Here is a 21,168-nt window from a genome sequence, read left to right on the forward strand (position 1 = left end):
GCACAATCCTCTGTCCACCTGCAGAGATGACTAGGTCACCAGTTCCAAAACACTTGAAAGAAAAGGCATGTTGCTTCTTTGCTCCCTGAATTACTTACTGGCTTAGGATTTAACTTTTATAAGTTATGAAAACCATTTAATATTTGTTTATCTAATTTCTAGCTTTAAAAATATTGCTTTTCCTCTTACTTTTGGTGTTTACTTGCCAGAAAAACCCTTCTTGGTACTGATTGTAGGTTTTTAGGAGGGAGGAAAATTAGGTATCTTTACCAGTCGGCTGTCTCTACATCTCCTCAGCAGCCTTTCCTAGGATACTTGTCAATATCTGGGAACTCACGCTGAATTAGCAAACACAGATGAATTGCTGCATTAATGCAGATGACTAATGAATTTGAAATTCAGGATGTTCCAGGATTACTGTGCTCTTGTGGCTCATCCTCTTTCTTACTTTTCATATGTAGGTGATGGAGGGTATGACTCTCATCATTTGTTGTCAGGAGTTAAGAATATGGGGACAGAAGAGGATCTTTTAACCTCAATGCTTCCATCTTGACAATGTTTTAATTAATATGTATTACTGTAAAATAAATTTAAAGAAATTTTAGAACAAGGAAAAGGTAAAATAATTATATAAAATGGTACTTAAAACTTTTCCATTTCAAATCAGTGGTATTAGGATTGTGAACCAGTACTAATGGAGAACTAAAAATGGAGACTTCTTTTATATTTAATGGGGTAGGCAGGACAGAACACAGAGTCCCCTTAATCACTCTGATATGAAGTCAGTCTCCTCTCTCTCCCTCTCTCCCTCCCTCTCTCCTTCCCTCCCTCTATCTTTTCCTCTCCCTACTTCCTTATCTAACTTCCCACCTTGCACTACAGGAAGTTTTAAGATTATATTCAGTGTTGATGAAGACTTTGCCTAGAAAAAGCAGTTTTGATTCTTTTAATTTTTATTTTTCATTTTCTTTCCTTGGTAAATAAGGTTCCACACATTGCTTATTGTCTCATTTTACCTGCTTTCTCTCTCTCTTTTCCCTCTCCCTCCTTCTTTCTCCCTCTCTCCCCTCTGCCTCCCTCTCCCCCTCTCTCTTTTGTTTTTTTGAGACAAAGTTTCTCTGTGTAACAAAGCCCTGGCTGTCCTGGACTCAACTTTTGTAGACCAGACTGGCCTCCAACTCACAGAGATCAGTCTCTGCCTCCCTAGTGCTGGGATTACAGGCCTAGGCCTTCACCACTATCCCAGCTCCTTCTCTCTCTCTCTCTCATTTGGATGATGCAATTATTTTTTTCTTTCTTTCTTTCTCTCTCTCTGTCTCTCTTTCTTTTTCACTTTACAGCCTGATTGTACATCTCAACCCTCTCCTCCTAGTCCCACCCTCCCCCATCTCCCTGTCCCCCCATCCCCCATCCCCCATCCCCTTTCTCTCATAGAAGGGAAGCCCTCCTCCATACCAACCCAGCCTGGTATATAAAGTCACAGCAGGACTAGGCACATCCTCTCCCACTGAGGCCAGGCAAGGCAGCCCAGTGAGGGCAAAGGGATCCAAAGGCAGGCTAGAGAGTCTGAGACAGCCCCTACTCTAATTGTTAGGGAACCCACATGAAGAACAAGCTGCACATCTACATATGTGTAGGGGCCAAGTCCAGCCCATGCAGCTCTTTGGTGGGTGGTTCAGTCCCTGTGAGCCCCATGGGCCCCCATTAGTTGACTCTGTAAGTCTTCTTGTGGTGTCCTTGAAGACACCAGGCTCCCTCAATCCTTCCCTCCACTTTTTAAGCCATCTTTTCAGATTTTGCAACCTGTGAGATTCATTCCAAATCTCACAGTATACAGCACCCATAGTCATCAGAATAAGGCTGTGGTTTGTCCTGGAGCATATTTTTGAGCCACACTGAGTTCTCCGTTCTCTCAGCAGTTAAGTGCTGATTCTTCTTCCTCCGTGATGTGAGGGTGTTCTTATTAACCAGCTTCCCCCTGCCTAGAATCCCTTCAACCTCCTTCTATCTTTTCCTATCTATATCAAACTAAGTTTGTCTCAAATAACACCTTCTCCAGCAAATGGTACTCCTACTCTGGACATTACTCTGTCCAGTGATGAATGCCATTCTTCTGGGGGCATAATAGGGCTTTTAATTTCCTGTGTGTATTTGACTATTTCTTGCCCATATAGCATGTATTAGTGTTAGGAGTGGGAGAAACAGAGATTGTCCCTATAAAATTATAATTTTTGAGGCTAAATCAATGAGTCGTATAAACATAACTTGTTATAGACATAATTGATTCTCAGTAACATCTGCTGATTTAAAATGAATCTTAATTCATTTTACTCACATTAATAGTATTTATTAAGTAAAATATACTGGTGTTTTCCTTTGTATTTTTTCAGACAAGATAGATATGTGTGTAGCCCTGTTGGTAGCCCTGGCTGGACTGGTGCTCATTCTGTACACCAGAGATCTTCCTGTCACCATGCCTGTTTACAAATCCAGTCTTAAACAAGAGAAGGGAGGCTGCCTAATACTTCAAGGTGACTTTGCCAACTTGGGATGGGAATAAGAGACAGCCATTCCATGCTATTGTGTCCCCACACACACATCATCCATGATTGTGGGTGTTTTGTGGCTGACCACCTCAAGCAACCAAATGAATCTCTGTGACACGGACTTATTTCTGTCCTGGAAGAGAGAAAACATGAGGCACGATAACTGGTCAGGCTGGCCCTCCAGGCCTCAGATATCAGGGAGGAGGGGCTGAGGAAGAATCTTGATTTATGAGTGGAGCATTGCTGATGGAAGATGCCATGCTTAGGGGAAGAACCAGAATTCTACACATGGACTCTGAGTGAGCAGCTGATGTAATCAGCCGTGTGCCTGGAGGGAGGACATTAAAATATGAGAAGGAGGAAGGGCTGATAAATTATGGAGGTCTGTGCCAGCCCACTTGTCAGCATGTCCCCTCTGCAGGTGCACTTGGATTTCTCTTCACCCTGAGATGGCCTGTTGATGCTGGAAGGATAGTTAGAGCAGTGTGAGGTGTCCCACGTGACATGGAGTCTATGGGTGAGAAGGCACAGGAAGAGATCATGGCTCTGAAGTGCCATTGGGAGCCAAAGCTACTTTCTCTTTCTTCCTTGAGCTCAAATTTGAATCCCAACTTTAGCAGCAGCCCTTTGACTTAAAGGTGTGCGGTTTCCTGTCTGTGGACCCCACCAGATCCGGGCAGCAGGACTTAAAGCCAGGAGATGAATTAAGTTCTCATTCATGTAGGGCGGTGGCGGCACTTAATTAAGCACTCTATTAACATGCTCCTGTGCTTGCAGAGCCCAATTCTTCTAGCCTTGACTGAGGTATAGGGTGTGTTTCTTGTTCATTTGTTTTTCCTTAATACAATCAAATCATGAGACAAAAATTAAAATAGTCTAGGAGATTTGTTTTTCCTCTCTAATTGTTGCTCCATGGCAAATGGTTATCACCAGAATAGAAAAGGAGGAAATGAAAGGAAAGAAAAAAGGGGGGACACTTTGTTAGGTCAAGATTGATGGAATTATGCCTAACTTAATTGCCTCCACCTCTGTTTTGTAAGCTGTAGCATGCAGCACGCAGATGTGTTAATGTGGCTAAAATGAGTTGCATCGAGCAAGCAGAGCGTGGAAGGCCGCCTAGACTCAGGGTTCGTTTACATGATGACAAGACTGCCTCTCAGAGTGTGCACATCATGGAACACACACGTGAAATAGACAGTTTCTGGAGGAAAGAGGGGACATGCAAGCCTGTTTCGTCAGATGACTTTGACAGCTAGCACGCTACTCTTACTTTATCCTGCCTTAGGGGTGCTTGGTTTCTGGGGGATGTCACCCCAGTTTTTCCGAGCTTTGGCTGGATGCACTCATCTCCTTGTTTTAGCAACTGTCTCCTTTTCTCAGCTCACTCATCACTTTCACTGCTTGTTTGCAAAAGGCCTGCCCATGACTACAGTCTGTAACATATACAGTAGCTTCCAAATAGGGACTGCGTAGCAGCCCTCACTCAAGAGTTAGGTCACTAAAGAGCCCCAAAGCTGCTGCACCGCTGCCTCGGAGCAGCTGACACTGGCCTTTCTCTTGTTTGGCTACAAGCAGAAAGCCAGGATGGGGAGAGGAGGAGGAGCCAGAGGATTAATCCTGAAGAGACATTAGGAATGAGAGCATTTACAGTTGGTATGTCCCTGCTTTTCTGCTTCTTTATTTAAGAGTGGGAAATTACAGGATAAAGGAGAGATGGGCACTTTTGAGGGCTGTGCTGCTGGGATCTTTGCCTTTTGATTTGTCCTAAGAAGGTTGTCCTCATCTAAGCATATGTGTTTATTCAAACCAGAGGCATTCTGGTAACCTCAGGCTTCAACTCAAAACTTTAGGACTGCTAGAGAGATACCAGTATCAGTCCTTATTAAGCAATCTGTACTCTGTTTCCTTCTGTTTCCACAAGATAATAAGCAGAGTAAGGTAGGAAAAACTCTTCCATAAATTAATTTGGAAAGATTTAAGATCATCACTCCTTTCAGCCTTTGTGTTTTGTATATTGTCTCTTCTTCAGTTGTTTGGAAGGGAAAGGATTTGATGGACGCTATTTTTATCAGGAGCCAGGATAAAGGAGGTATTATCTCTAATGCTGGGAAGGTGACCACAGACAAGCATTTGATAACAGGAGGGGGGGCCCTTGGGTTTCAAATGCTGACTGATCAGCCCTCTGCCTTCTTGGAGCCAGTTCCAACTCGGTGGGTACCTGTGTGCGCTCGCTCCAATGCTTTCACTTGCACTGTCATGAGCTGTTGTCTAGGGGCTTTTTCTTTCTTCAAACCCTTGTGACTAGAAGGCACCTTTTCCTTCCTGAAGTGACTCATGAAGGAGAAGAGTAGAACTTGCAGCGTATGGAAGTAGAGGCTTGTGCTGACTCCCTTCTATTTGCGTTTAAGTGGAGTAATTAATTTGTTTCAAAGGCAAGAATGAGTAACCACGAGAAGGGCAGGAAATTCAACATAAGGTCATTACTGTAGTCTCCATATGTTGAAGCCATTACCTAGAATTATATTACAAGTTTATCTTTTAAATCTGATGTGATTTTTGTGAAAACCTAGGCGTGTAGTCATCCGTGTTGCTATGTTGCAATGTTAACTGTTAGAGTTGGAAATCAAATGTTCATAGTAATTGCTTCCCAGTAAGTCATCTATGCCACGTCCCAAGGTTGTGAAGCATATGACACATGCATTTGTTTCTCAGTGGCAAAGTTTATGCAAAGGAAAGTTAACATCACGAACTGAAGTGTGAGCTCAGTAAAACAGTGCTTTGTCTAAGACCTCCAGGCTGCACAGAAGAGTTCCTTGCTTGCAGTTTGATTGGTTGGACATTTGTAGCAGGAAAATCTTGCTTTGAAGTTTGCTTTTCAGATCTCCAGAGTACTGCTCTGTTTAGTTTTCCTATTGTGTTTGTCCTCTATACATATAATCACATCTGTGTTGTTAGTCTGAAGTAGAAGATTCCCAGTGGGGAGTCCCTGTCATGTTTGCTCTTCTGGGAAGAACTATCAATGCTAACTATGCTTTAGAAATTCTTTTTCTTGGTATTAATTTCTTTTTCCTGTTAACTGGGACAAGTAAGTTGATTGTGTTTGTGTGCTTTGGTATGCTGGAGAGCCACCACAGTTTTCGGTGCAGAGAAGAAGCTGAAGTAGCTGTGAAATCCTTGGATCTCTACTGTGTAGGCAGCTCACATTCTTCTGCCCAGATGAGATATTATCTAGATCTTATCTAGTTCTCATTTTGCAGATGAGGAAACTAAGGCTGAGAGATATTGAATGAATTCGCTGTGCTTACCCGAATCTTACCTGTATGTCACCTGTTAGCATATATGGAAATGTGGGTTAAGACAAGTCTCTGATGGGATAAGCTGATACATGGCTACATAGTTTAAGGTAGGATGTGTATCACTTGGTTTAGGACTCTCACAACACTGGCGGTCAGTAAGTGCCACCCAGTAGTTAAACAGGGGTCCTGGACAAGCAGGTGTATCTGTGTCTATGTGTCTCTGAGGCAGTTCACTGCACAGCACCCTGACTCCGCCTGTCTAGCTTCTTAGATTAGCATCAGTGTGTTCTCCATCTGTAACCAGTTCTATGTCCTTGAACAAGAAAGCCTTATCAAATCTTTGTTATCAGATTCCTTTTCTGGGGCTGAGATTTGATACTGATCTTTAGAACACAGCAAACTGATTAATAATTTAGACATGTTTGGTGAAGTCAGAGTCAGAGCCTGTGTGAGGCTGGGGTGGGGCTAGGAAAGTACTGGGGTAGCTAACTCTTCCTGGGATTGGATCCCTTCAATGACATTTTGTTATAAAAAAAAAAAATTTTATTAGCCAAGTCTAGTATCACTATTATTTTAAAAAAACAAACACAAGATGGTTAAACAAATATCAGGAACGCATTTCTCTCTCCCGCAGCCGGGCAGCTCTCTAAGGCAAGCACCAAAGTGGTTAGCCAACTTTATGACATGTGCTTTTGCCTTTTGCAGATAACTTTGCTCCAGAAAATTCACTGATAAATTTTACTTAAGGCAGAGTTTAGATGCTGAAAAATCAGGGAAAGGTAGCTGGACATTGTGGTACACTCCAGTTATTCCAGCACTTGGGTGCTAGGGGCAAGATGATCAGAACTTTAAAGGTAGTTTTGGATACATAACTGAGACTGGTGTCTCAGTTATGTGTGGTACGGGGGGGGGGGGGAAGAAAGAAGAATGGAAGGGAGGAAGGAAGGAGGTGAAAAGAGGGGATTGTACTGCAGTACTGGAAGAGTACCTAAGGAGTTCAGAGACTTTACTCTTCAGCACTGTTGTTAGTTCAGCAGGTCTACTTATTCCCCTTGCTCATTCTGGTGTTGGCGGTTAGATGCTAGTCAAACTGGAAGTTGTCTTGATTTTTTTTTCCTTCTATATTGGTGAGTAAGAATAACTCTGCTTTTTGTTACTGTGTGGTTTGGTTGGTTGGTTTTTGTCAACTTAAAACAAGCTAGAGTCATCTGGGAAGACAGACCCTCAATTGAGAAAATGCCTCCATCAGATTGGTCTGTGGGCAAGGCTTCTTCTTGATTAATGATCAATATGGAAGGACTCAGGGCCTTGTGGGTGGTGCCGCCCCTAGGCTGGTGGTCCTGGGTTATACAAGAAAGCAGGCTGATGGGAAGCAAACTGGTCAGCAGCACTCCTCCATGGCCTCTGCCTCAGCTGCTGCCTCCAGGTTCCAGCGCTGAGTTCCTGCCCTGACTTCCCTTCAGGATATAGACTGTGACCTTCATGGTTCCTTCCTGCTACTTCCTCCCCAGGCTGCTTTGGTCATGACCTTTCTGACAGCAGTAGGAAGCAAGATAGTCACTAAGAGAATATTAAGAATCTGATGAAATGTGAGCTACTTTGTGATAATCACATTAAATTTCTGAACTTTTGATCTGCTACTTTTCAGTAATGAAAGTATAAATTGAATGTGTTAAAACAAACAAACAAATAAAAACACCATAAAAAACAAACAAAACAACAACACAAGTTAACCTTGTAAAATACAAAGAAAAATCATTGGCCTTGAATAGAAGCTGCCCCCAAGACTGAAATAACATCCATTTATTATAAAGCATAAGAGCCAAAGCCTTTTTTATGCTACATCACTTCCAGAAGGGAGGTGAATTTATAGCGGGACCATTGTTAGAAACTAACCTTTATCCTCAGAAGCAAAGTTAGCTCACCATGACATGAAGTGTTATTCTGTCCTGTCTGGGAGACTTTTTACTAGTATGTGTTGGAACACTTAATACTATTAAAATTCCAAAAGCCTCTGAAAATTTCAACTTAACCACATATTATATTAATGTAACATGGGTTTAGCATTAATTTCTCAGCATTAATTTGAACTATTGATATAATCGACTTTTTGATAAAGTAACACTTTGGAATGCTATCTGTCTGTCCGTCTGTGTGTCTATCGTCTATCTAACTCTTCAGAATGAGCAATATCTGAGACTGGCTCGGTGTTTCGTGACAAGAACATCCTCCTCCTTTACTTTATTGAATATGTTGGTTTTAATCAAAATGACGTTTGGGTGCAGAGAGTAGGGAAGTCCCTATTAATCATTATTTCAACAAAATAGAAATTTGTTCTCTTTTACAAGTTAACAATAGTGGCAGAAAGGCTCCTCAGTATCTCCCTGGACCCATGTATCTAGCCCTGTGCTTCACATCTTCTCCTAGAGCACCCTAGAGCATCTCCTGGCCTGACATGGTACGAGATCTTGAGCCGTGGAGTCCACCACGCACACTGGAGGAGCAGGGAAAGCAGGAGGGCAAGCGGGCATACCCTAGTTCAGCCAGCCGCTTGAAAAACTCTCAGGATTGCTGTGGAGCGATTCCACTTCTCATTGGCCAGAACTTGGCTGCAGCGCCACCGCTGGCTGCAAAGGAAGTAGGGACTGTAGTTTTTAATTCTGGGTAGGAATATTCACACTTAATCTCAGTGTTTTTTTTTTGTTTTTTTTTTTTAACTAAGGAAATGAGGGAAATGGGTATTTGATAAGACAGTACCACCATGCTCTTGCGTTACATAGTGGGTCTTGGGGCTACAAAGTAGAGAATCAAAACACCTCTTTCTGTTTTTGTTATGAGCAATGGTTTCTTTATTTAGAAATTGGGCTTTATTTAGAAACCCTGTTTCTTCTGTGAAGAATCTTTGCTTTATTTGGCGATCTAGTCTGACTTTGCTTTCCTATTTCCCTTTGCCTTTCAGCTGTTTTGGAAGGAAGTAAGGCTTAGATTTCTTCATGTTAACCATGAGTGTGACACTCTCTCCACTGAGGGCACAGGACCCGGATCCCATGGCAACAGATGCCTCACCCATGGCCATCAACATGACGCCTACTGTGGAGCAGGAAGAAGGAGAGGGGGGACAGGCCACGACGGACGTCGATGCTGAGCAGCAGTATGGAAAGCCACCCCCTCTGCACACAGCAGCCGACTGGAAGATTGTCCTGCACTTGCCTGAGATTGAGACCTGGCTCCGGACGACCTCAGAGAGAGTCCGTGACCTGACCTACTCGGTCCAGCAGGATGTAGACAGCAAGCATGTGGATGTGCACCTAGTTCAGCTCAAGGTAAGGCAGGTTCTTTGGAAAGAAGTCTCAGTTCTGTACCTGCCAGTGAGGAAGAGTCCAAAAGGAAAGTAGGGTAACAGATTTGAAAACACTATTCTTGATAGTAAACACAGATAGATCATTTTTCTTTTAATTTTACTATATGTGCCAATTATCTAGAGTGAAACTGGTCTCTAAGAATAGAGCAGTTACAAGGAATAGGAAGGGTATTTTTGTTCGATGTCACAGAAATCAGTTGTGGAAAATGAAAGGATCTTACAAATGATTGCAAAAGGCTTAACCAAAGTCTCGCGGTAGAGTATGGAGCTGCACTGGTGAGCAGGCCATGAGATTAGTATCGTCTGCTGAAGCTGATGCTGTCTTTGAGGCAAACTGTGGTTTCTGCCCTGGTGGGAAGGGCAGTGTTCTCCTTTCAGAGTGTCTTTCATCCAAAGACAATGCATTATGCAGAAGAAAGGAGCTTTTTATATCAACCGCTCTCGCGTCAGATGTTTGAAAACTGTCTGTGGCTTCTGCAGACCTTTTGATAGTGTCACAGCAGTGAGGATTAAACGTGCTATGAGAGTTCAATTAAATGAGGGCTCTGAAAATGCATACTGTGACTTTACCCTGCCATAGCCTTTCTTGTCTCCCAGTCCTTGAAGGAAAACATACATAGCAGACAGGACTTCTAGAGATGTATATAGAAAAAGTTATCTTGTCTTAGGGAAGATTCTTTTACCTTAAACACCATAAGACAAAAGGCTAAAGAGATTCTTATCTTAACACTGGAATGACCCACAGCTTGTAACTGCCGTAGAAGAAAGATGTGCAGTCGAGAGAAAGCGTGTTTCCCGATGTTTAGTGTGGACTGGCTTAGCCTCTTCAGCTTGGAGCAACGGTTGTTACTGACATTCCTGCTGCTGTGAGAAAGCACTGTGACCAAGAACACCCTGGGCAGGAAAGGTTTTATTTCAGGTTACAACCATCAGGTCACAATCTATCACTGAAGGGAATCAGGGCAAGACCTCAAGACAGGAGCCGGAGGCAGGAGCTCAGGCACAGTCCATAGAGGAGTGCTGCTTACAGGGTTGTTTCTCATGGCTTGCTCAGTCTGCTTTTTTTTTTTTTTTTGCCCATTTTTTAAAATTTTTATTAATTGCGCTTTATTCACTTTTTTTATTCACTCCCCCCTGTAGCTCCCTCCCTCCTCCTCTCCCAATCCCTCTCTCCCTCCCTCTTCTCCATGAATGCCCCTCCCCAAGTCCACTGATAGGGGAGGTCTTTCTTTCCTTCCTTCTGATCTTAGTCTATCAAATCTCATCAGGAATGGCTGCATTGTCTTCTTCTGTGGCCTGGTAATGCTGCTTCTCCCTCAGGGGGAGGTAATCAAAGAACAAGCCAATTAGTTCATATCAGAGACAGTCCCTGTTCCCCTTATTAGAGAACCTACTTGCCGTAGGCTACATCTATGCAGGGGTTCTAGGTTATCTCCATCAATAGTCCTTGGCTGGAGTATCAGTCTCAGAAAAGACCCCTGTGCTCAGATTTTTTGGTTGTTGCTCTCCTTATGGAACTCCTGTCTTCTCCAGGTCTTACCATTTCCCACTTCTTTTATAAGATTCCCTGCACTCTGCCCAAAGGTTGGCCATAAGTCCCAGCATCTGCTTTGATACCTGCAGGCTAGAGCCTTTCAGAGGCCCTCTGTGGTAGGCCCCTGTCCTGTTCCCTGTTTTCTCCTTCTTCTGATGTCCATTCTCTTTGCCTTTCTGAATGGGGATTGAGCATTTTAGCCAGAGTCCTCCTTCATGAGGATTTCCAGCTCAGGGACAGTGCCACCTACAGTGATCTGGGCCCCACCCCATTAGTCACTAATTAAGAAAATACCCTTCAGGCTTGCCTAGAGCCTGAGCTTATGGAGACATTTTCTCAATTGGGATTCCCTCATTTCAGATAAGTCAAACGTGTATCAAAATGGCAAAAACTAACTGACCAGGGTGGCAGAGCTATGGCGGGAAGCAGCTTCAGTGGAATGGCAGCTCTTGTGAGCTTCTTGCTATGCAAGAGGGAGTATTGTGACTGGGTCCCAGAAATAATTTATTCAGAGGAATACGCCCCTGGGCATCTTGGGGACAAAGTAAACCGGAAGTTAGAGGACACCGTCACACCCCCCAGTGCTGAGCTAGTGTGTGGCTTCCGTAAGTTGATACAGGATTGAGTTTGTAAGGCAAATCAAGTGTTACCTTCTCCCAAAGCCTTCACATTTACACAGGAAGTTGGTAAATGCTTTAAGAGAAAGGAAAAGAGATGGACACACTTTTAGAAAAGTCAGCTAAAAACATTATTAAATTTTAAATGGTCTTAAAATGCTAATTTGTCATCAACTTAACTTAGTGAGATCAATAAAGTACACATGGAAACTTAAATTTTAACTCAGAATAGGAATGTAAAGTTCCTGCCGTTAACGTATTTAGTGTTTGGAAAGTCACCTCTAGGGAGACCTGCTTTTCCCCTTGTAGGTGTCATTGTGCTTTTCAAAAGGCATCTTGTGTCTGTCATTGCTATGTTTCAGGATGTGGTCTATCTTCTCTGTTGAGAAAGGAGCTACAGGAGATACAAGGTCAGGACAGTGGTCGTACGATGTCAATGGCTGTTCAGTGATGGGCTGGAATTGTCTACCTTAACTTTACTCTAGGATTTCTGTTAGTACCTTCCTGAGTGTGTTTCACTAAATTACTTCATTGCATTCTCTGTTATCAAATGTGTGTAACAACAGAGCCCTTCCCGGTGGAGCCCAAAGTCAGCAAGCTTCAGTGTATGTGGCCTCTACCACGGTCTGTACAAAGGGCCTAGTTCTGAACCCTAACATGCTTCTCTAGGCTTCTCCTTGATTGTACAATATTTCTTTATTCAGTGGAATTCTGATGCATTTAAAAGTTTAAATATGCCATCTTTTTACATCCTACATTAATTCAAAATAGTAAAGGGGGCAGAGCAGTGTGTTTGTGGAGACTAATAGGACAACCTTGGAGAGTAGTTCCAGGAAAGACTTGCAGCCAAGCGGATCCAGCTTGGGTCGGTTGTCCCAGTTCACATTCACTGCTTTGGCTAGTTACCCAGTATACTAACTCACACCAGGGCTGGGAATGCCCATGACCTTAAAGACCACCTTTAAAGGATGGGTGCAGAGAAATTCCAATTTGCTCTCTCCATTCCAATGTTTCCCTGATGTTCCAAAGCCCAGTTTCTTACCTGGCTTCTCTGCTTGTGCAAAAATCTCAAGTTGGGGATGTCCACTCAATCACTCTTAGTCCTCCTCTAATAGCCTGAGATACAGTGACCACTCTTTGCCTAGCCAAAGAATGACTTTCTGTCTACACGTGCATCTCTTATCAACAGGGAAACCACCCCCAGATGTGCCCTCAGCTCATTCACTGCTGTCTAACACTGCTGCTGCCACCACACCAAGCCATGTCCTTGCTTGGGTACATAAAGCCTCTATGAATCTTGCTTCCTTTTACCTTCACCACTCTTGCAGCTTATTTCATACTTGGTAGCTTGTTTTGTTTTGTTGTTACGTCCATCAAGTTGTACCATTATTTTGCTTTAAATCTCTTCCTTTGACTCCTCACTGCCTACATTTCTGGCACGGCTTTCCCCGCTTTGCTCTAGTCTATACCCAGATACTCCAGAAGCCCCAGAGCAATGTCAGGCTAGTTTCTGCCTCACGGCTTGTCTTCTGCCCTTTGCCTAGAGACTGTTTCCCCACCGTGGCACAGCTGACTCTGGATCCTCATCAGGCTCTTAGCCGGAGGCACAGCCAGGTTCTGACATCCACTCGCAGAGGCCTGGGAGAGGATCAGGCAGGGGTTGGGAACAAGAAGGTGAGGCCTATTCTGTGTTTGATGAAGGGAGCACACACACGAACATCTAATTGTCTACGAACCTCACACTACCTTTACAGTGCTTGCTTTAAGTCATTCCAACGTGGTCTTCACTGACATTCTATTAACGGACACTTTTTAAAAAACTTCATTAACAAATGATTTTAGAAAATGTACACAGTGGGCTTTACTGTGGTCATATATTAAATTCTTAGACCAGCAAGTTCTGATGCCGACACTTAAAACACTTACCTCCTTACCATAGACATTATGTAATCCTCATTCCACGTTATTTATTTTTTATCTTATACAGTTGTACCATTTTTTTTTTTTTTTATCGAATGTCTAGTTCTTTTCTAGATGCTTAGGTGCTTAGGACAGGGTGGGGAACTAAGGGTAGGAGCAATTCATACATGGGGCTAGCTAGATGGGTCCCAGCATTGATGTCCAGATCCTCCTTTCCCACAGGCAGCTTGTTTTCAAAAACATATGTGAAGTGTGCTTGTTCCGTGAAGACTGAACTCAGACAAAAACATTGGCTGCATCAAGACCCAAGAATGTTTGGGGTGTTCTCCTGTTAGTGAGAATCTATAGTAAGTGTGAATGTATCTGAAGTCTCAGGATATTGCCTGGGGAATCGTCTCAGAAATTCTATACATTTCATAACTGGATATGCTTGCCCAAACCCTTGAAAGTCTTTGTTTGACTGATAATGGCAATAATTTTGATAAGGAAATATGCTTTCATGGGCTGAGGGGGTAACTCAGTCAGTGAAGTGCTTGCTGTGTAAACACGAGGACCTGAGCTCAGTCACCAGAACCCATGTGCAAATCTTAGCACCGAAGCGTGCACTTGCAGTCCCAGTACTGGGGCACATGACAGAGACAACAGGATCCCTGGGTCTGGCTGGCCAGACAGCCTGGCTGGCCAGACAGCCTGGCTGGCCTGATCTGTGAGCTCCAGGTCCTAGTTAGAGACCTTGCCTCAAAGAACAAGGTGTGTGAGCTGTGAGGAGCAGCACCCCAGGTTGAGCACTAGCCTCCATGTACACATATAGGAACATGACCACACATGTGAACACATACATCACACCAGTATATATTCAGATCTTTTACCCAGACACTCACCCCCTTCCACCTGCCCTATCAGAACCAACACACTTTGCATCCCCAGCCTTACCTTCTCTGAAGGTGACTTTGTAGTTGTTGTGTTGGCCTTAACGTTTCTCTCTCAGACACTACTTGTCTTAGTCAGTATTCCAGTCTTCATTGCTTAGTATGCTGTGGGTACCCTGTAAGCAGGCAAGGTAGGGGCAAGAGCTTGGCCAAACAAAAAAAGAGACGTATTGAACAGAGGGAGCACCCTGAAAAGGGTGAAGGAAAGTGATCAGAAAACAAAGGAAGCAAAGAGAAAGCTACCTGGGTTCAGTTGAAGTGGCAGCCTATTCCACCCATTGCTGTGAAGAGGCAAATTCCCAGCTGTGAGGAGGGCGCGAGCCTTTTCCCAGCTGCCCCTCCAGACCCTGTGTGAGTTATCGAGTGTCTGGATTAACTCCCAGATATCACACGCATCCAAGTCCGAATGCTTTGTAAACAGCTATTTTATACAATAACTTTGAAAGTCAGGCCTATGTCAAAGATACAGACACAAATCTTATGTGGTGGGAGCTTGAAGTGGAATTTAGAGTCAAGAACTGATTCCAGTTAAGTCACCTCCAGACTTCTGTTTACTTATAGGTGACATCACCTATTCTAGCTAGGCCACACCTTGCCTCGGCCCTGCTGTCGTGTCTTCAGGAACACAGACAGCATTCTCTCTGAGATGCTGCCTACTTGGCCGACTCAGCTAAAACTGAGTGTTTTACGGTTCTTGGCCTGTTTTTCTTGCATAGCTCAACTTTGAAGCCAGGGCGGGTGGGATAGGTGCCTGCACCAGCCTCAGCTTCTTCTCAGACTTCTTGCCAGGGAACAGCCAGGAAGTAGGAGGTAAAGCATGCACACTGTGCATTCAGTTTTAAAAATAATGCGAATCTAGAGATGAGGGCTACGAGGAGAGGATTCGTGGCCACATGGGTCCTAGGGGCTGAGCCACTACGACACGAGGAGCAATGTTCGGTCGTGGTGCAGGGCATTCCCAGCTCTGGAACCGAGCAGCGTGGGTAGTAAGGAGTGAGAAAAGGCTGAGTGCATGGTTCAGGTGACTTCCTGAATGGCTGAGGGAGACTTTGTTCGGCAGGAGCAGAGGGAAGAACGTTCTCTTGTTTCTGTTACAGAAGGAGGAGCAGTGCACTTTGACCAAGATGACAGTGGTGACCCTGAGGTGACAGCTGTGGAGCCCAGGGTCCACTGTCTGGCAGAACCAACAGCCAAGGGTAACTGTTGAGTGCTTGGAACCCCACTTCCCGACAGACTTGCCCTACACAGTGCTGATGAACTGCGCTACTGCCATGAGTAGTTGGGGCCTAGGGGATTCCGGTCCTAACATCGCCTGACCTCACTCTAAAGTCTGAAGCGTTCAGTTCCTACCACCAGAATGAACACAGCATATCTCAAATGAGATCAAAGAGAAGTTTTTTTGTGTTTTAACCATTATTTTTCCAGAACAAGATCTTAGCCCATTTAGCAAGTTGTGAAATAGCTTTAGTGGGATAACTAAAACAATGAAGTAGAACGGATTTGTGCCAGTGAATGCTATTTTGTAAAGCTTGATTGTAATTAAATTTACATACACATACTTGGTCATGGTGTAAAGTTATGTCTTTTCCTGAGCCAGTGTTAACAGTCACTGATTTAGGCCATTCTCAAATTACTTCACTATCTTTGGTGAGTACTCAAGTTTTAGAAGACGTAGTGCCCCGTAGAACTTAATCTGGCATTGTTTTGTGCATTAAGGCCTTTTAAACAGGCTTGATTAGCAGAAAGCTTAGGTTTTCCCAATCTAGAATCTCTTGTTGACTGATGTATAATGTGGTCTGAATATATCTCCCCCAAAATGACCTGTGGCATTCCTTAAGAAGTTTTACTTTGGGAGGTGGTAATAGCAGGCCCACCTTTTCTTAATGACATCGCTAACCTTACGATAGAGGCTCTACTGGGCAGTTTCTTTTACCATGTAAGGACCCAGTGACAAGGTAGCAAGAGCAGCAAGACCTCACCAGGAACTGATTCTGCTGCCGCCTCGTCATGAGCATCCCGGCCTCCAAATATGAAGAATGTCCTTATAAGTTATTAAAAGAAGCTGGAATCCATACAAGTAATGGAGTATCTCGGGAGTGTGTTTTCTGTTGCGTTTTTATGCTCTTCTTTCCTTTTTAATTCTGGAAAACACTCTATAGTCTAGGTGTTTTGTTTCCTTTGTACATTAAGCCATGAATTCACAGGAAATGGGCTCCAGCCACTCAGGCCCTTCCAGTCACTTCTCACAAAGTGTGCTTCTCTGGGTGGAATAGGCTGCCACTTCAACTGAACCCAGGTAGCTTTCTCTTGGCTTCCTTTGTTTTCTGATCACTTTCCTTCACCCTTTTCAGGGTGCTGCCTCTGTTCTTCAAGTGCTCCCTCTGCTCAATCCGTCTTTTTTGTTTGGCCAAGCTCTTGCCCCTACCTTGCCTGTTTACAGGGTACCCACAGCAAACTAAGCAATGAAGACTCTTCCAGCGCTGCTGGGCTGACACTTAAAGGGCTTTTCCTTGGGAACAGCCCCCATTCCCTTGATGTTTGCAATACTACCCTTCTTGTGGATTTATACGAATATGGCCAAAGAGCAACCTCATGTTTCCTGAAAGGCCTAGAGAGCAAGTAGGGGCCGCTCTTCTTTCCCTCCGTGTCTGTTTCTGCCATTTGAAAGAGGATACCTGTAGTAACCAAAAGTTTGTTCATTCTCTCTCTCTTAACTTTTCCTTTGGATACAGAATCTCGCTTCAATCTCACAAGGCAGTAAGGATGACTTTGAATTCCACTTCCTTTGAACACTTCAGTTACAGTTATAGGCGTAGGACATAATGCTTTCAGGACTGTGGTTTTATTATGTTGATTAGTAAAAGGTTTCCCCAATAATGAACATATAGGTCATGTGATAATATGTGATATAACTGACCAATAAAGCTATGCTAAACAGTGAAGCTGAGGGCAGTTTACACCACTTAGCAGACTTTGTCTCAAGGTAATTTATGTTTTTAAAGGAAAGGAATGAAAAGAAAAGGGACTAGAGACAGCTCAAGGGTCATTGCTGGCCTAGCATACACACAGCCTTGGGGTCAATCCCTACCATAGAGAAGGCAGGGTTGAGGGGTGTTGGTGCTTGAAAGGCCTGGCTGTATGGAAAACTCTATCTCATTTATTTCACTTCACAACCAATGCTGGAAGACAGGTTAAGTGCTAAATGAATACTTATTGGCTATTGATTGATAAATGTATTTCCAGTGTGATTTTTGAGATAGAAGTGCTAGACAGAGCACAGACAGAGCACATGTAGCTCTTGGTTAAGACTTGAGCAGGGTAGGGTTGAGGTGATGTCTAGGTGATTAAGAGCACTTGATGACCTTGCAGAGGACTCTGGTTCCATTTCTAGCATCCACATGGCAACTTACAACTGTCTATAATTCTAATTCTAGGAGATCCAATGCTGTCTTTTGGCTTCTCTGGGAACCAGGCATGTACATGGTACATATACATGCGTTCAGGCAAAACTTTATACACATAAAATAAAAACAAATATTTAATAAACTCTAAGAGCAGGGCAATATGGAAAATAACTCTGTTGGGTTTGGCTACATATTGTTATGGAGATGTTTGTGTATAAACTTTAGTCACATGGACTGATTTAGAACTCAGAATGAGAGTGTTATCAGGTGGCTCCAGAAGCCTACCAGATAGCTGAGCTGTGCACTTTTAATTAGCAAAAGGAATATTGAAAAACGAGGATTATCAGAGACTACAAAACTTGAAAGAAGTCATTAACACACAATTTAAATACATAGTATCATAGAGTCATTTGAAACTGATACCAAAGAGGAAGGTCTGAAACTGGCATTAGTTTAATTAAGGAGTGTTCTGGGTTGTTCCTTTCAAATGTTGGCTTAATTCTCACTGGCCAACAACAGCCATCTATTTCTATGATCTAAAGGAAGAAATGTTTACAGAGGCAGTGTGGAGGTTTGAATAGGAATGGCCCTCGTAGACTCAGGTATTTGAATGCTTGGCCCATAGGGAGTGGCACTATGAGGAGATCTGGCTTGTTGGAGTGATTATGGCCTTGTTGAAGGAAGTGTGTCACTGCGGGGGCGGGCTTTGAGGTCTCATATGCTCAGGTGATGCCCGGTGTGGCACACAGTCACTTCCGCTGCCTACGGATAAAGATGGAGAACTCTCAGCAAGTTCTCCAGTACCATGTCTGCCTGCACGTAGCCATGACGATAATGGAATAAACTCTGAAACTGGAAGTCAGTCCCAGTTAAATGTTTTCCTTTATTAAATGTTTCCCTTTATAATGGTGTCTTTTCAGGGCAATAGAAACTCTAACTAAGACCGACAGCCATTTGAAATAGGATATGAGCTAACCCTTTCTTTGCCTAGAGAGCGTTTGGTTCAGTAGTAGTCACAGAATTCTTAAATTGAATTAGGAGTTTTCATCTTTTGTTCCTCACAACAGCCAGCTCTTACAGTTGAGGAAAATAAGTCTCAAAAGGTTAGGTATTGCTCACTTTGACTGCCTCACCATGCTTTTTGAGCATGAAGCCTAATATTTCTTCTAGTGCATTGGCCTCCCTTCCCTCATGTGTTAAGGTATAAGACACAGTGTGCGAGCCTGATTCTCTTGTCCTGGACACCTAAGATGAATGGATATGATGGGGAGACTCACAGTTTTTAACTTGAAAAGGTGAAATCTATATGTATTTTAATTTATCATAGATAAGAGAATGAACAGATTGAAGTAGGGGTGTAAATGAAGTTCTAGAGTCTCCTTGAGTATGAGCTTCATGGCTACCTTGAAGAAGAAACTTACTTCTCTCTACTCATTGTTTGCTTTGTCCAGTCAGAAAGCATTTAATTTCTGCTTAGGTGAGCACAAAAGACATTCTTTGTATGTGTCATTATTTATCTTGTTCTCTTTTTTCTCCTCTTTGCTTTCTTGTAGCCTCTTTGTATCTCTTCCTGTTAGGTACAATCATGAATGTCTATAGTTTTAATAATAGTCTTTATTATCCAGTTTTTATAAATTACATTGTAGATTTTTTAAATGTTTGAAAAATAGTGAATTTTCTTCTCAAAGCTGGTAGACATCTATTTTGTCATTGTTTTATTTTTGAGGGTTTTCAAAAACATTGGTTTGGTTTCTCCAACCATTCTATGGGCGGCTATATATTTTTGTCTTCACAATACCATAAATAAGAATATATAGTTCATAACTATTTAATGTGGTTTCCTAAAATTTAATACATCTTTTAAAATGCAAGTCTATGAATGTATTTCAGGTTTCTAGAACACATTTATTAAAACTTATATCACAAAATTTGTAAAAACTGTGCATTCATGGTATGTTTATGTAATATAATTTTATGACTGCTGCTTTTATTTTAAAAACCAATCTGATATATTTTATTCTTCTTCAAACCTAAAATATTTTATTTGATGTGTCATTTTATTAACATTTTTATAGATTAGCCAAAGATAGCCCCAAAGAATCCTACTTTAAACAGAAATATTTTAAAGATATTCATATGCTTTTCCTTGTATAAGAACATCAACTAGATATTGCAGAATGGATTGTGTAGGTACGGGGACAGTCCTCACAGCTCCAAACCAGCAGCCACACAGGCTGAAGCTCCACCAGAAAGCCTCCCTGTCCACTCTGCTCAAGGTCTACTCTACCTGTGTCTTCTTAGGACTTGGAATTCTTACTTACTTTTTCCTAAACCATTTTCTAATCTTCCCCTGCAACTCTTAAAGCTTTCTAGGGCCAAGTAAGTACTCCTATTTCTTTGTATAAACTTCACAAATGCTTTTTCTGTGTGTGTACTCTGAATGACTGAGTTCCCACATTATCATCTTAAATTTCCTTCTTCTCTTCCTACAAATGACATTAGCATGCCAGGGAAACCATGACTTCTAAATCATATTTCAGAGAAATAGTAAAACATATTCATAAGCATTATTAAATTAGCAAATCATAGAAATTTATGAGTTAAAAGTTGGCCAAAGCAAACTGAATATTCGTGGTTTGAAATAAGATCAAAATTTGACATTTTAAAAATAATGTTGTGTTGCTATTTTAATTAAATTTCATCATAGACAACAGACTCCAAAGTTTCTTCTTGTTGTTTATGGTTTTGGTTTTATAGCTCTTTTGCAATCCTGGAATTCAAACACAGGGTCTCATACCAGAGAGCTATGTCCCCAGGCCTAGACCCCAATTAATGTAACCCAAGGTTTGAGCTGAGCAAAATCTTAAAGTTCTCTGAAAGTTCTTACCAGTTCAGCTTGTGAACTGAGAACTTAATGATGGAAAAGAAGTGTTTCTGCCTCTAGTACCTCCCTAAACCAGCTGGCGGCCTTAAAAGCCACATATCCATTCTCTGTAGACCAAGGCAGGTGAGAGGATGCTGTGCTGTGGTCCTTCCGGCAGCTGGCACAGTGGCTTCACAGATTACAGCAGGCACCTTGAGAGACGCGCACTGTGCCTTTGTAGAATGGTGGGCATGGAGAGGAGGTGAGAAAGGAATGCACGGTGGTTTGGTTAATGAAGCCTAGGACCAAAGGTTGAATTTCAAAGCAGGGAAATGTCTATAGATCAGATGAAGTTAAGTGGTTAGCAAACAGCAGTACTACAAGCTACTGCTGCTGCTGCTTCTCCTCCTCCCCCTCCTCCTGCTCCTCCAGTTCCTCCTCCTCTCCTTCTGCTGCTGCTTCTGTTTCTGTTTCTTCTTCCTCCTCTTCCTCTCCATCTTTCTTCCTTCTCTTGCCTCTTCTTCTTCTCCTTCTCCTCCACCTTCTTCTCATCATACAGCTGGAAAGTGGTAGAGCTAGGACTAGAAAGCTGGTTGTTTTAAACATTTTTAATTAATCATTTGAGCATTTCATACAATGTATTTGGAATAAATCTATTTTTTTCACCCCCTTCCAACATTACCCATCCCTTCCCAGCC

The 21,168-nt window shown here is 42.7% G+C and overlaps 1 protein-coding gene across 9 annotated transcripts in view; it reads left to right on the forward strand.

Annotated features, from left to right (window-relative positions):
- Akap6 (A-kinase anchoring protein 6) overlaps positions 1-21,168 on the forward strand; it is a 443,623-nt gene that overhangs the window by 94,190 nt on the left and 328,265 nt on the right. For 8 of the 9 annotated variants that reach the window (XM_060387498.1, XM_060387493.1, XM_060387490.1 and 5 more), the window contains one exon: positions 8,802-9,165. In XM_060387498.1, the coding sequence (XP_060243481.1) occupies positions 8,836-9,165 (330 nt within the window). In that variant the 5' untranslated portion in view covers positions 8,802-8,835. Of the gene's footprint in view, positions 1-4,180; positions 4,200-8,801; positions 9,166-21,168 lie in introns of those variants that run through there. The other variant, XM_060387497.1, reaches the window with a different exon arrangement.

Source organism: Meriones unguiculatus, chromosome 7 (genome assembly GCF_030254825.1).
Source record: "Meriones unguiculatus strain TT.TT164.6M chromosome 7, Bangor_MerUng_6.1, whole genome shotgun sequence".
Classification (NCBI taxonomy): domain Eukaryota; kingdom Metazoa; phylum Chordata; class Mammalia; order Rodentia; family Muridae; genus Meriones; species Meriones unguiculatus.